Source organism: Pleurodeles waltl, chromosome 7, assembly GCF_031143425.1.
Source record: "Pleurodeles waltl isolate 20211129_DDA chromosome 7, aPleWal1.hap1.20221129, whole genome shotgun sequence".
In the NCBI taxonomy this organism is placed as follows: domain Eukaryota; kingdom Metazoa; phylum Chordata; class Amphibia; order Caudata; family Salamandridae; genus Pleurodeles; species Pleurodeles waltl.
Window position 1 is genome coordinate 467,843,520 of NC_090446.1, and position 13,854 is coordinate 467,857,373.

Consider the following 13,854-nt stretch of genomic DNA (forward strand, 5'->3'; position numbering starts at 1 on the left):
TTTTTTCTAGTTAGAAATGCCTTCACTTTTTGATAAATGTCCTTCTTGTGGAAGAAAGAAGGCTAAAACAGATCCACATAGGGTCTGTATAATTTGTCTTCCATCCAGCCACAAACCGGAGTCGTGTGACATTTGTAAAACCTTCTCTAGAAGAACCCTTCGTGATAGAGAGAAGATCCGACTTCAGGCGAGAGAGGACAGGAAAAAAAGTGGCCATTCCACTACAGAGCGAGGAGAAGGTCAGACTTTTACCAGGGCTCAACCTGTTTCCTCCATGACTCCTTCCAGACCTGCTGAAAAACGACATAGATCTCCGACGACGTCGAGAGCGTCGACGTCGAAGCAGGGAACGGCGCCAACATGTTCGCCGTCGAGGAGTGCTTCGCCGGCGAGAAAAAGGCATTGTTAGCCGTCGACAGCTATTTCGCCGTCGAGGCGGCGAAGACACCCGACGTCGAGAGGATCTGGGTCGCCGTCGACACGGCGAACACAGTCAACGTCAAGGAGATCCGAGTCGGGCTCGCCGTCGACACGGCGAGGGAGATCGCCGTCGAGAGAGAGTGTTCGCCGTCTGAGGCGTTCACCGTCACTGCACCGACGTAGAGGTTCGTCGTCGAGAGGTTCTCAGCGGCGAGACGAGTCGACGTCTAGAGGCACTCGCCGTCACCGCAGTTCGACGTCGAGGAGTGCTTCGACGTCGAGAAGACCATCTAAGAGGCCTAGAAGGGTTTATACAACCTCGGAATCCTCGGCCTCGCTTATCCTACTTCCAGCATCGCCACAGCTCTCGCAAAGGCAGTCGCCGGTAACACCTACGGCTCCTCTTCCGGCGCCTCCTCCAGAACCTGTTCCGAGGACTCCAACGCGATCTGCAGGGCGTTCTGGTTATTCCTCGAGGCGTACATCTACCTCTAGGCACCGTCGTCAGGAATCACATCATGGACATTCTTCATCGTCCACACGAGACTACTCTCCAACCTTATCGGATTCACCGTCCCCAAGAGTGTCTCCCATAGATGATGTCAACACATTTCAGGAGGTCTTAGTAAGAGGGGCAACCAAGCTGAATATCCCGCTAGCAGCTCCGGCCCCATCGACATCAGTGATCTTTGAGACCTTGCATCAAAGGACATCTTCACGACCTTTACTTCCACTGGTTCCGGGTCTTATTGAGCCAGCAATGGACATTTTTCTCACGCCGGCTACAACAAAGTCTGCTCCTTCCAGACTCATTAAAAAGTACCGTCCACCAGAGCAAGATCCTCTGTTCTTGAGGTCGGACCCAGTACCATACTCGGTAGTTATAGTGGCAGCGAAGAAATCGCATTCGACGTCACCGTCTTCCTCTGCTCCCCCAGACAAAGAGAGCAGAAAGATCGATGCTGCAGGAAGAAAAGTATGCTCGACGGCATCCATCACCATGAAAGCAGCCAGTGCCACTGCTTTATTAGGGAGATATGATCGATCCCTCTGGGACTCTATACTGCAGTTCGCTGAGCATCTCCCTAGGGACAAAAGGGAAGATTTCCTAGAGGTCGTGAGCGAGGGAGCTATGGTTTCTAACCAGATTATAAGTGCTGCGGCGGATTCTTCAACACTATCCGCACATAACTATGCTCATGGTATAGCGCTCAGGAGACATGCATGGCTGCGGCTTACATCGCTTAAACCCGAAGCACAGCAGAGGATACAGAACCTGCCTTTCTCAGGCTCCACTTTGTTCGGCTCTCATGCCGATGATGAGATGGCCAGAATGAAGTCGGAGCTGGATACCCTGAAAGCGGTAGGCATGGAGCGACCTAAGGAACAGCGAAAAGGATTCCGCCCATATCAAAGAAGACTGTTCACCCACAGGTATCAGGCTCCACATTGGACGTCTTCACGCCCTCAGCAACAGCAACAGCAGCAGCATCAGAGGGGCTTCTCCAGAAGGTCGACAAGGGGTCGTTCAACACCTCAGACCCAGACACCTCGACAAGCTCCCAAGTCTAAGCCCTGAATCTTTGCTTCCCCCTCCTCCGTTACCCACTCCGGTAGGGGGAAGTATCGCAAATCATCTGGACGAGTGGCAACGCATCACAACAGACGCCTGGGTATTGAATATTGTGAGACATGGTTACGCTCTCAGATTCACCAGTTCTCCACCATCTGTTCCACCCAAAACAGCCAACCACCATCTCGAAGCTCTGCAGTTAGAGGTCAATATCCTATTGCAGAAAAGAGCCATAGAACCCGTTCCCATCAGCCAACAAGGGAAGGGGATTTATTCGAGATATTTCCTTGTACCGAAAAAAGACAAACAAGAGTTTCGTCCCATCTTAGATCTGAGGACAGCAAACAAATGGATTCGCAAAGAAAAATTCAGGATGTTAGCCTTACACCAAATTTACCCACATCTACGTCAGGGCGACTGGCTATGTGCGATAGATCTTTGCGACGCTTACTTTCATATCCCAGTAACCAAGAAACACCGAAAATTCCTAAGGTTCACTGTCGGAAAACGCCATTACCAATTTGCAGTTCTACCTTTCGGCCTAAAATCAGCGCCAATAACTTTTTCCAAATGCATGGCGGTAGTAGCCGCCCACTTGAGGAAACAGCGAATATTCGTCTACCCCTATCTAGACGATTGGCTCATAAAGGCCTCCAGCTGTCTCGAGGCACAGCACCATTTCGAATGGACTCTACAACTGCTACAAAAACTTGGTCTTCAAGTCAATCTTCTGAAATCTACAGCAACACCTGTTCAGAGGTTGCATTACTTAGGGGCCATTGTAGATACCAGGCTAGGAAAGGTGTTTCCTTCGGAGGAACGACGGTTATCGATTCTCCAAAAATGCAAACAACTGCAGGAAAGACCTCAAGCCACTGCAAGAATAATAGCTTCTCTACTGGGCTCGATGGCGTCTTGTATCCATCTCGTTCCCAATGCTCGCCTCCATATGAGACCATTGCAGGAAAATCTAGAGGATCAGTGGTGTCAACTGAGGGACGATTGGGAGAACAAAGTCCTTCTTTCTCCTCGCACCCTACAATCCCTGAAGTGGTGGTGCTTACCCAGCAATCTCTTGGTGGGGATTCCGTTCCAACAACGGCCTCCATCTCAAACCATCGTAACAGATGCGTCACTGCTCGGATGGGGGGCGCACATGGAACATCTTCGAGTCCAAGGCGAGTGGTCACAGAGAGAGAGTCTCTATCACATCAACCTGCTGGAACTTCGCGCAGTCCACCTTGCGCTCAAAGCCTTCCTTCCCTCTCTGAGAACGGAAACTCTCCTTCTTCAGACAGACAACGTGGCCACTATGTACTACGTGAACAAACAAGGAGGCACCAGGTCCAGAATTTTATCCAGAGAGGCTCAGACAATCTGGCATTGGCTTCTAGCCAGGAACCTGTCGCTAGTGGCAACTCACCTGCCCGGCATCCAGAATGTTCAAGCGGATGCCCTCAGTCGGGTAATGAACGAGAACCACGAATGGGTACTACACGACGACGTCGTTCATTCCATTTTCGCACTCTGGGGTACCCCCTCTACAGACCTATTCGCAACCCCAGAAAACAAAAAATGCCAAAACTTCGCCTCCAGATATTACCATCCAGGGACACTGGGGAATGCCCTGTGGATAAGCTGGTCAGGAGCATTTCTTTACGCCTTTCCACCGCTTCCCCTGATTCCGGCGGTCCTCCAGAAGCTGTCCAATGCTCAGACCAAAATGATCCTAATTGCTCCGGAGTGGCCACGCCAGTGGTGGTTCCCAGACCTTCTTCACCGGTCACTCAAACCACACATCAGGCTACCATATCGTCCGGACCTTCTCACGAAGTTCAGAGGGCAGATATCTCATCCCAACCCCTCATCGTTGAGTTTGGCAGCATGGCTCCTGAGCTAGTGCAATATGGACACTTGAACCTACCTCAGGACTGTATGGAAATTCTGAAGGAAGCAAAACGCCCTTCCACACGATCAGCCTATGCAAGCAAGTGGAAGAGATTCTGCATTTGGTGTTTACACAACAACATTGACCCGGTTTCCTGTGGAGAACAATCTATCCTGCCATACCTGTTAAGTTTGGCAAAATCGGGCTTACAACTGTCGTCAATAAAAGTTCACTTGGCGCCGATAACGGCATACAGAAAGAGTCCTTCACAAACGTCCTTTTTTCGGATGCCGATTATTAAGGATTTCCTAGAAGGTTTAAAGAAGGTTTTTCCTCCCATTAGAAAGCCTTCTCCTCCATGGGAACTGAACGTTGTCTTATCACGTCTGATGCTGACGCCATTCGAGCCGATACACAAGGCATCGCTGCAGCATCTCGCATGGAAAGCTGCTTTTCTAGTGGCAATCACTTCAGCGCGTAGGGTCAGCGAAATCCAGGCCCTTTGCGCGCAGGAACCCTACATGGTTTTTCATTCTACAAAAGTGGTAATGAGAACTCATCCAAAATTTCTATCTAAGGTAGTCTCCGACTTCCATGTGAACCAAACAATTTCATTACCGACTTTCTTTCAGAATCCAGCTACTCCTGCTGAGAGAACTCTGCACTCTCTGGATGTAAAGAGAGTATTGAAATTTTACTTGGACAGGACAAAAAGCTTACGAAAATCACAACAGCTTTTTATTAATTATGGCCCAATCAGAACAGGTTTGGGCACATCTAAACAATCTTTATCCAGGTGGATTGTTTCATGTATAATGTTATGTTATCAGTTAGCAAACAAATCCCTTGGTGGTAGGCCAAAAGCCCACTCTACCAGAGGGAAAGCAGCTACTGTAGCCTTGATGAGAAATGTCCCTTTGGCAGAAATATGCAAGGCTGCCACTTGGAGGTCGGTCCATACCTTTACTAAGCATTACTGCCTTGATACAGACGCTAGGGCAGATGCTCAGGTTGGACAGGCTTTGCTCAAGAATTTGTTTGCATGATTCATGTTTTTTCTCAGTATTCTTATATCTACTCCACCGCGGTTATGGGGATGGGCTTGCTACTCTATTCAGTGCTTATGACTATACATGGAAATCCCCTACGAGAGAAGGAATGGTTTCTTACCTGTAACTCCAGTTCTCTCGTAGGGGTATTTCCATGATAGTCATAAGCAACCCTCCCTCCTCCCCGGTGGAGTTGACATAGAATATGAATATTATGGAGGTTGGTACTCCAACAAATGTTTTGTTTTTCTTCATGTCAGGTTAATAGCCTCCAAAAAAGAACTGAGGCAACTGCCTTTTGCTGTGCATGATGGGAAACAGGAAGACTTTACTTTCTTAAAGGCACAGCTCTATTTTCATTCTGTATAATGGCAGCCTATGGGCTACACTGCCCTACATTGTTTTATTCTCATGAGAGGTGTTAATAAAATGAGAATGTATTTATTTATGTATTTATAGAATAAATAGAGGTTTAAACGTGAAATTTACACTACAACTGTTTTTTCTTCTAACAATTTTGGCTTGTGTAGCTGTTCACATAGGCTGCACATTGTTATTCAGTGTTTTTCACAGACCTTTTTTGTCAAGGAGCTGATGATTGCACTTAAGAATATACTACACAACAGTGCTCCGGGGTCCCCGCAGGCGCGCGGAACTATTCAGTGCTTATGACTATCATGGAAATACCCCTACGAGAGAACTGGAGTTACAGGTAAGAAACCATTCCTTACCCTTTGTAGGCTACTACCCGGTATCAACAGGCTGCCACATGAAGACAAGTAAAGGCCTCCCACAGTCTCCGAGAGTGACTGCCAGAATGGTTCGGAAGGAGGCAGATAACTGTACCATAGCTCCTATTACACCAGTCCAGTGAAATTCGTACCCTTCCTTTTCCTGTGCTGGCAACTGAAAATTAATTTTGTTTTTTTTGTGACTGGTAAAGCGCTGCTTGTGTGAGTTTTGCCATATGAGATGCTTGTGTGAGCTTTGCCGTCTGATCTGCACACAGATTCTGGCACCTACCACATTTTCATAGTCCTTGGGTTTGGGCACTTGTAGTTTCTTCTGCAGTGGTTTGGGCAGTTTGCCCCTTAATACTTGCAAATCCTGTTTATGTCAGGGGTGATGGCTTTTGTTTTGAAAGGTAGTCTGGCCGCTCTCATACCTAAGCTGGAGTGGCTTCCATGGTTTTTCATTGTTAAGGTATATGCAGTTCAGTTTGTCTAGACTCTTTACATGCTGTGCTTGAGTTCTGTATCTAAATGTTCAAGGGGACAGATAATCCAGCTGTGTAGATCTGATAATTATTCACTTCAATTTTTCTTTCTTGAACTTATTTGGGTAATTGCATTCCAGATATGTGACTTTGGATTGGCCCGTATCGCCGACCCAGAACATGACCACACTGGGTTCCTGACCGAGTATGTGGCAACACGTTGGTACCGGGCTCCTGAGATAATGCTAAACTCGAAGGTGAGTCAGCTGGGATATGATCCGTTTTGCAATGTTCTTCATAAGCATTTGCTGCTTGTTTTCCAGCTTTGTGTGCAGAATATACTCTCCCAGGGTATTCTTACAATCACCTGATGACTGTGATCAGTTACTTTTACACCTGCCTACTCCATCGATCCTTAGGTTTTGTCTATGACCTATTGTATTCCATACAGCACCCTACGCTTGATTGAATGGCTGTTTTGTCAGTCACAGTTCCCTGCTCATTATTCAAGTGCTTTACTCCATATTCTTATTTACCCACTTTGCTGGGGCAAAGCCTCTTTATATCTGTTCTGAATGGAATACTTGTGTATTCAGAGTACTGGCTTGAGAGAACTAATACTTTTAATCTATTTCCTCACTCCATGGGAGTGCATTGCTTTCACCTTTTTCTCCCCTTTTTGCTCTTTACCACCCCTCCACCACCTGTACTCTCCTGGTTTATTATGAACTCCTTTTATCAAAGAAGACTCTCTGGTACCCAATCAAACAGAAGTGGACTCATCGGAGAATGCAGAGCCAGGAGGCTGATGATAACCCCCAAAATCTTGGGGGAACGTGACATGGAGGAAGAGGCCAGTATGTCAGAGGCTATTAGTCCACTTTGGAGGCAGGCTCACACTCTGAATCCAATGGGGAACACCAACAGTCTCCTCGTCTCTCATACTGAAGGCCTCTTTGTCAAAGGCCCCATCAGTACTGAAGAACCACTCTGCGCTGAAAACTACCTTGATGGCGCACATTGAAGAATCAGAGCAGGTGATTTTCCAACGCTTGCAAGAGGAGGTAGGTACACACCAAAAGCATCTGTTCATCCACCTGAAAACTGTCAGAATCACCACTAAGGTGCCGCTAAAGCCACAGGAGACTCTTCCAAATAAGAGGAAATTTACTTTTGTGGAGCAAATTGCTTTGGTACTACCACTTACTCCAAACGTAAAAGACATAAGGACAGGGGCACTAGCCCCCACCTCCCCTTTCACCACTACCTCCTCCACCATCACGGATTTGTGCCCCCACCTGCTTTGTTTCACCAGGGGGGTCAGCAAACTCTTATGGAGAGGGCAGCCTGCTGTTTCTAGCTGAACCCTATGATGCATCCTACTACCCTGAGCCTAGGGATGTCCTGTGGAATGACTGATGTCAATCCCCGGGTGATACAGCTATATTTCACAAAGTCAATATGTGTTGTCCAGGAAGACAGTGACTTCCTGGTCGAAACATTATTGAAGACACAACTTATCCTTCAGTTCCTTCCAGTGCTTAAGGGGATGCTTAGAATCGCACCAAAGATTTTCAAGAAACCAGTCGAGGCTTGGGCCATTACACCCAAGGTCTACAAAAATGTAAGCTCCCACCCAGTGAGCCTCCCTACATTTGTTGTCATGTTCCTCCTGGACTCGCTCGTAGTCCATGCAGTGTGGAAACACACCAATATCCAGGGTGAAGGAGACTCTCCACCTCTCAATAAGGAGAGTAAGAAAAAGTGGGCAAAAGACTGGCAGTGCAATCGGGCACACACCGGACGATAGCCAACTTGGTTGGCCCGCTCTCCCAAAATGGAGCACATTGGGATGAGTTAGAGAAACTTCACAAACACTTCCCTGAGGACTATAGGCAGCGTGGGCAAGAGTTTATTTCAGAGGTAAAATCATTTCAAATGCCACCATCCGTTGCACTTCAGATGCTGCTGACACTTGGGTCACAGGAGTTAACACCAGCATCCGGATCAGATGTCGCACATGGCTCTGTATCTCTTGCTTTAAGACAGAAGTACAGCAGCATCTTTTGAACTTGCTGTATGACAAAGAAACACGTCTTTGGACCACAAGTAGACCAGATGCTTGAAAAGCCCAAGAAAGGTGCAGGTGCAGCAAAGGCTATAGGTGCCTTTCACACATCCATTCCTAGGGGGTCCTTTCGGAGGCCACAATGCAGGAGTGGCAGTAAGACCACATCTCCACACTCTCTGGCCTCTTATCAGAAGCAGCAACAACAAACCATCGGCTTTCAACACAGGGGTGTTCTAGAGAGGGCTTTGGAGGTAACAACACCAGGGGTAGGGGCAAGTAGGGTCAACTAAAGGACCCACCTCTTCCAACCAGTGACCTCCTTCTACTCCTAACTTGGTCACACTACCCCTGATGGGGGGAGACTGCAATGATTTATTCCTGTTTGGGAAGAGATCACCTGTGACCAATGAGTTCTTTCCTTCTTTGAGCACAGCTGCTTCCTGGATCTCATTGCAATCCACCAAACGCTACACCCTGAAGACACTTTCTGCAAAACACCAGCGCTTTCTTCAGGAAAAGGTCCATGCACTCATTTTCAAAGGCTTAGTAGAACCACTGCTACTACAGCAGCAGGGCAAGAAAGTGTACACCCTCCATTTTCTAATCCCCAAAAAGGATGGGTTTCTAAGGCCCATATTAGACTGCAGGCTCCTCAACAAGTACATTCTCTCAGAACACTTCCACATTGTTACTCTGTAGCATGTCATCCCTCTGCTGCAGCAAGGAAACTTCATGACTGCACTTTGTTCTCAACCTTTCTCCTTGTTCTTTATTATGGAAACCCCAAGAAATGTTCTAGTAGGCTAGACTTTCTCATTCAGAACCAAGGCACAATAAAGCACACTTGCACCAGACAGCTCAATCTAGCACTCTGTCTCCTGAGGTCTTGACATTTGGCTACCTCAGTAACCCTCAAAAGTGCAGATCTGTCCTCGAAGTGGCACACAGACCACACTACTCATGCTTGCTACAATGCCAAGTGAAACAATGTGTCCCACAGTGCATTCTCAAGCACCTGAACATGCTTAAACCTGCTGTCCAGGATGCTGTCTGCTACCTTCTCAGGTTGCAGAAATCAGTTCTAGCTTACACTTCTAAATGCCTTCACTCAGCTGCTATTGCAGCCTAAGTATAGAACAGGGAACACCCTTCTTTATTCACAATCCCTGTCATCAAAGCTTTCATGGGAGGACTCAAATGGGTTATCTCATCCAGGGTACCCCCACCCTCTCTGGAATCTAAACACTTTCCTTACCAGACTCTCCCACTTTGAGCCTCTACATTTGTGCCTGTTATAGTTCCTGTCCTGGAACGTTGCTTTCCTCGTTGCTATTACATCCTTAAGTGTGTTAGCATGTTGCAGGCCCTCATTCAGGAGAAGTCTTTCTTTCAAATCTAGAATTGACCTTAGAACTAACCCTAAATTACTTACCAAGATGGTATCCCCCTTCCATCTTAACCAGACCATTGAGCTCATGTTCTCCCCCCTAGACACACTCGGTCACACAGAGGGAGCTCCACACCCTTGATGTCATGCATGCCCTCATATATTCCAGCAACAAAATGAAGCCCTTTAGCAAAACACAACAGCTTTTTGTTGCTTTAACCAAAAATAACCCATTCTATGAAAAGCACACATATCCAGATGGATTATTAAATTAATCCAAACCTGCTACACTAAGGCTAAGAGAAGCTTGCCTGCCCGGCCAAGGCATCATTCAACATGGAAAAAAGTAGCCACAGTGGTTTTGCTTGTAAGTATGACATATGTAAGGCAGCTACGTTGTCCATTCCGCTACGTCGTCCATTCCACGCAAGTTCATCAAGCACTACTGAGTGGATGTCTTAGCATGCTAACAAGCTAGAATTGGTCAAACTGTTCTAAAAACTTTGAGTCTTTTGCAACATCCACCAGCTAACTACCATTTAAGAGACTTGCTGCACCCCATAACTCAACAGACTTCTTTGAAGAGAAGCCAGTTGAAAATGTCCGAGACCAACACTAGAGGAGTATGTATAGCATGTTAATCCACAGCACTGCATGCTGCGGACAGGTGCACACAGGGTAACTAACATATTTCATACGCTATATATTTACTGAATGAGGTTTGCACATCATGTGGCACAGGGTCAGCCCACATCATCCATTGGCTTACCTGGCTGTGAGTGGCAGCATTCTGCTCTTGCAAAATGTACACATCTGCACAGTTAATGTTTTTCACTCCTAGAGATTACTAGTTCATTGTGTGTTTTTACATAAATGTATATTAACCATTGAACAATGCTTGTTTCCATACAGTGCATGCCTTCATGTGTACGACAGTTGCAAACAAAATAAGTATTGGCTAAGCAAAATGGTTATCAGCCACTGCCAGACCATTTGGGTTTGCTAGTGATTGTTTAGTACGATACCAACTGCACAGAAATTCTCATGAAAAGAGGTATCTTCCCTTTTTATACTTTAAAGGAACGAGTAGATTGCGCTACAATTTTTAAATTATTCTTCATTGGTGGTGAAGTGAAACAGTGGATTTAAATACTTACCCGAAATGGATATGTATTCGTTAACTGGCCGCAATTGTGATTTGGACATCACAGCCATGCCATGAACCTTCTCGCTTTTGACCGCTTCAGACCACTTTATTTTCAAGCTGTCGCACCCATTTATGGATGGCGTCTTATTTTTGTCAATATTGCTTCATTTTTGTTATGCCAAGCACCCTCTGCCTTTGGCTCAGATTCCCTGCCCCTATTAAAAAGAAATTGATGCGAAAATGTGTATTTTAATTTCTTGTTGATTTACATATGACAATGCATTTTTGTTTGTCCCTTAATTATTTTTTTTTTTTTTTTTTTTTTTTTTTGGTGTGAAGGCAGATGGTGATCTCATACTAAAAAAAACTGATCATTCCCCCTCGTGGTCAGCGCTGGTTAAGCCATAGCACTTTATTTTCTAACTTTCAGCCGTGCTGCACAGCGGCCATGCTGCTTTACAACATGTCTACAAGACATTGACAAATCCAGTCACTCTTGCAGACGCATGTTTTTTTCTCTTTTAAGCTCTCTGTTAGGTGGCTGCTAGAGAGCATCTTGGATTACCATTATGATTTGAAACGTCCTTATAGGCTTCTAACAGTACATTTTAACGCTGGTGCTTAAGCTTTATTCTGTGAAAATATTGAACTCTCCACATCTGTAGCAGCGAGCCTGTTTATTGTTTTTCCTTTTCAACTGCAGCAATGTTGCAGGTGTTTTTCCTTCAGTGTTTAAATGTATTTTTTCCAAATGGTCACAGGTTTGAATCCCAACAGGTCCCATTAACATTTGATGCTTCTAACCTAATCAAAATCAGTACCATTTAGCTGTGTAACAGTAAATATTCTTGATCTGTTAATAGCATCAAGGACCTGTACGTGTATTAGCATGTGCTTTACATTACAAATAAGCCTGTAATGTTATATTTGGGATCAGACTAATTTTTATCAATGTAGAATGCTGGTTGTTGGGGCAGTGGACATTTTTGTGTATGTGTGCACCTGCTTGTGTACTTCCTTTCCATACATATGTATGCTGTTTGTAAAATTATGTTAGCATGTGTAGTATGTGTATCTGAATGTATAGGCAGAATGTGCTCATGTGATTGTTTTATTTGTGTAACTCGTGCAAGTTGTGAATGTTTGTATGTGTGTATTTATGGCTAGATTTCAGTGGACTTCTGAGTGCCTTTCGTGTTGCCTGTGCGACACAGGATGCATGTTTTTAGGTGTTGTGGTATACCACACCCAGAACAATTAGCTTTGCGAATTTTTATTTGATTTGTGCTCATATGCACACTACAACGTGCATGTTAGAATGGTACCTTCTAGAGGGCCACCAGTGAGTTGCAATGGCCATTTCATGTATTTGTATTTAAAATAATGCACAGATGCGCCTTTGCAAAAAAATAATTAGCAAAGCTAATAGTTGAACTTGACTTTTAAAGAGAAGAACTATTGTCTTTGCCACTATGTAGGGTGGGAGATTAAGAGGAGACAGTTGGAAAAATTAAGTTCATAGGGGACATCCTGTGCCAGCTTGACTATTATGCCTGCTCTGATATACATTTATATTGCGACATGACACAATTTGCAGTAAATGAAATTCAAAAGCTGTGAAATGTCTAGTTTTGCAAGTTGTATTTGCTAAGACATGCATAAACGTTCTCACTATCGCTTCTTAGCAGTTTCACATAAAACTGACACTTGCATTTTTCCTGTGGTGTGTACTCCACAGTTGTGGTCTGTGAACAGTCCTTATCTGCATCTTTGCATGTTTACATCTGTTTCCTTTTCAATAATGTGTTTGCCTTATTAGCTATTCTTTTTCTTTTATCTCCCTTTCAAATCAAAACGCAAAAAAGAGCAGGAATAACTTGCAATGTTTTCAGAGGGATTTCTTATACATAGTTTTTCTCAGTCTCTTGAAGCCCGTGAATAGGTGATCGATTTGTCACTCAAGAATGGTGTTTAGAGTAAGGAATATGTTGCTTAGCCTAAAAGCATCTGTTCGTTGCATATAGGGCTGCAGCTCCACATGCTCTGCATACTTCTAGCGTCTAACATTGGGTTTGGGTGTTGCAAGTTGTGACTCTAAAGACTTCTTAGAAAGAGATCAAGGTTTTGCTGACTCCTCTGGATGAAGACTCACATGGTTACAGACTCCATTGTTAGATTGTTTTTCACTCAAAGGGTAATAGTATGTATGGAGTAGTGTGTACAGGAAGAATAGTGACCTTGCAAGTAGAAATATTTATCCTATACAGAAAGATACTGTAACAACCAATAGCTTTTGGGAAGGAGAGTGGGTGCAGGTGAATCCACAGTACTATATGCAACAACCAGATTCTTAAGTGGTAAATAACATTCTGTTTGTATCATGTGTGTCTGTAGATCATATGCTCTGCAAAATCTGAAAAGTAGTACACGCCCGTAAGTGGTGGCAACCCAGTGGATGGTGTAGTCAAAAAATAAAAGTCCTGAGAAGAGCTTGAACAACTCTGGCCTGTTCTCTTGAAAGGATGTCCTCACAGTAACCTTTAGTAATGGTGTGTGGAGTGGACCTAGTAGCTGCTCTACATATGTCTGCTTTGGCTATGTCCTACAGAAATGCCATAGTAGCACCCTGCTTGAGGGGGGAGTGTGGCCTGGGGTTGGCAATGTATGGTTCTTTTTGTTTGGCCATAGCAGGACTCTATGCATTTAACAACCCACCTGGCAGTTCCTGCTTTGAAATACCCTGGGTGGGCTTACCATTAAGACTCTCCATAAAGGCTGTGATAACAGGGATTTTGAAGAGAGATGAGTGCCTGTCCTGCATGTATGCAGCAATAGTAGAAAGTTGTAGCCTGATTTATGTTTAACCCAACCCTGATCTTTGAAAGTGTAGGAGGTAACAAATAATGTCCTGCACTGTACAGATGAGTGGATTGATGTTATTTGGGATACTGTTTGGGTTGAACAAAATGTTTCCAAGTAGCAACATAGTAGGTGCTTGTGGTGGGTCTGTAGGCTTTCTTTCCCATGCATTCCTGCGGCAGCCCAAAGTAACAAAACTGACTTCAGGAGCCAAATTGCTTGATTGAGCTACTTGGGAGTCTGG

At 45.1% G+C, this 13,854-nt stretch overlaps 1 protein-coding gene across 1 annotated transcript in view; it reads left to right on the forward strand.

Annotated features, from left to right (window-relative positions):
- Positions 1 to 13,854, forward strand: part of MAPK3 (mitogen-activated protein kinase 3) — a 240,910-nt gene that overhangs the window by 93,378 nt on the left and 133,678 nt on the right. The window contains exon 4 of the mRNA XM_069244059.1: positions 6,287 to 6,403. Within this exon, the coding sequence (XP_069100160.1) occupies positions 6,287 to 6,403 (117 nt within the window). The remainder of the gene's footprint in view (positions 1 to 6,286; positions 6,404 to 13,854) is intronic.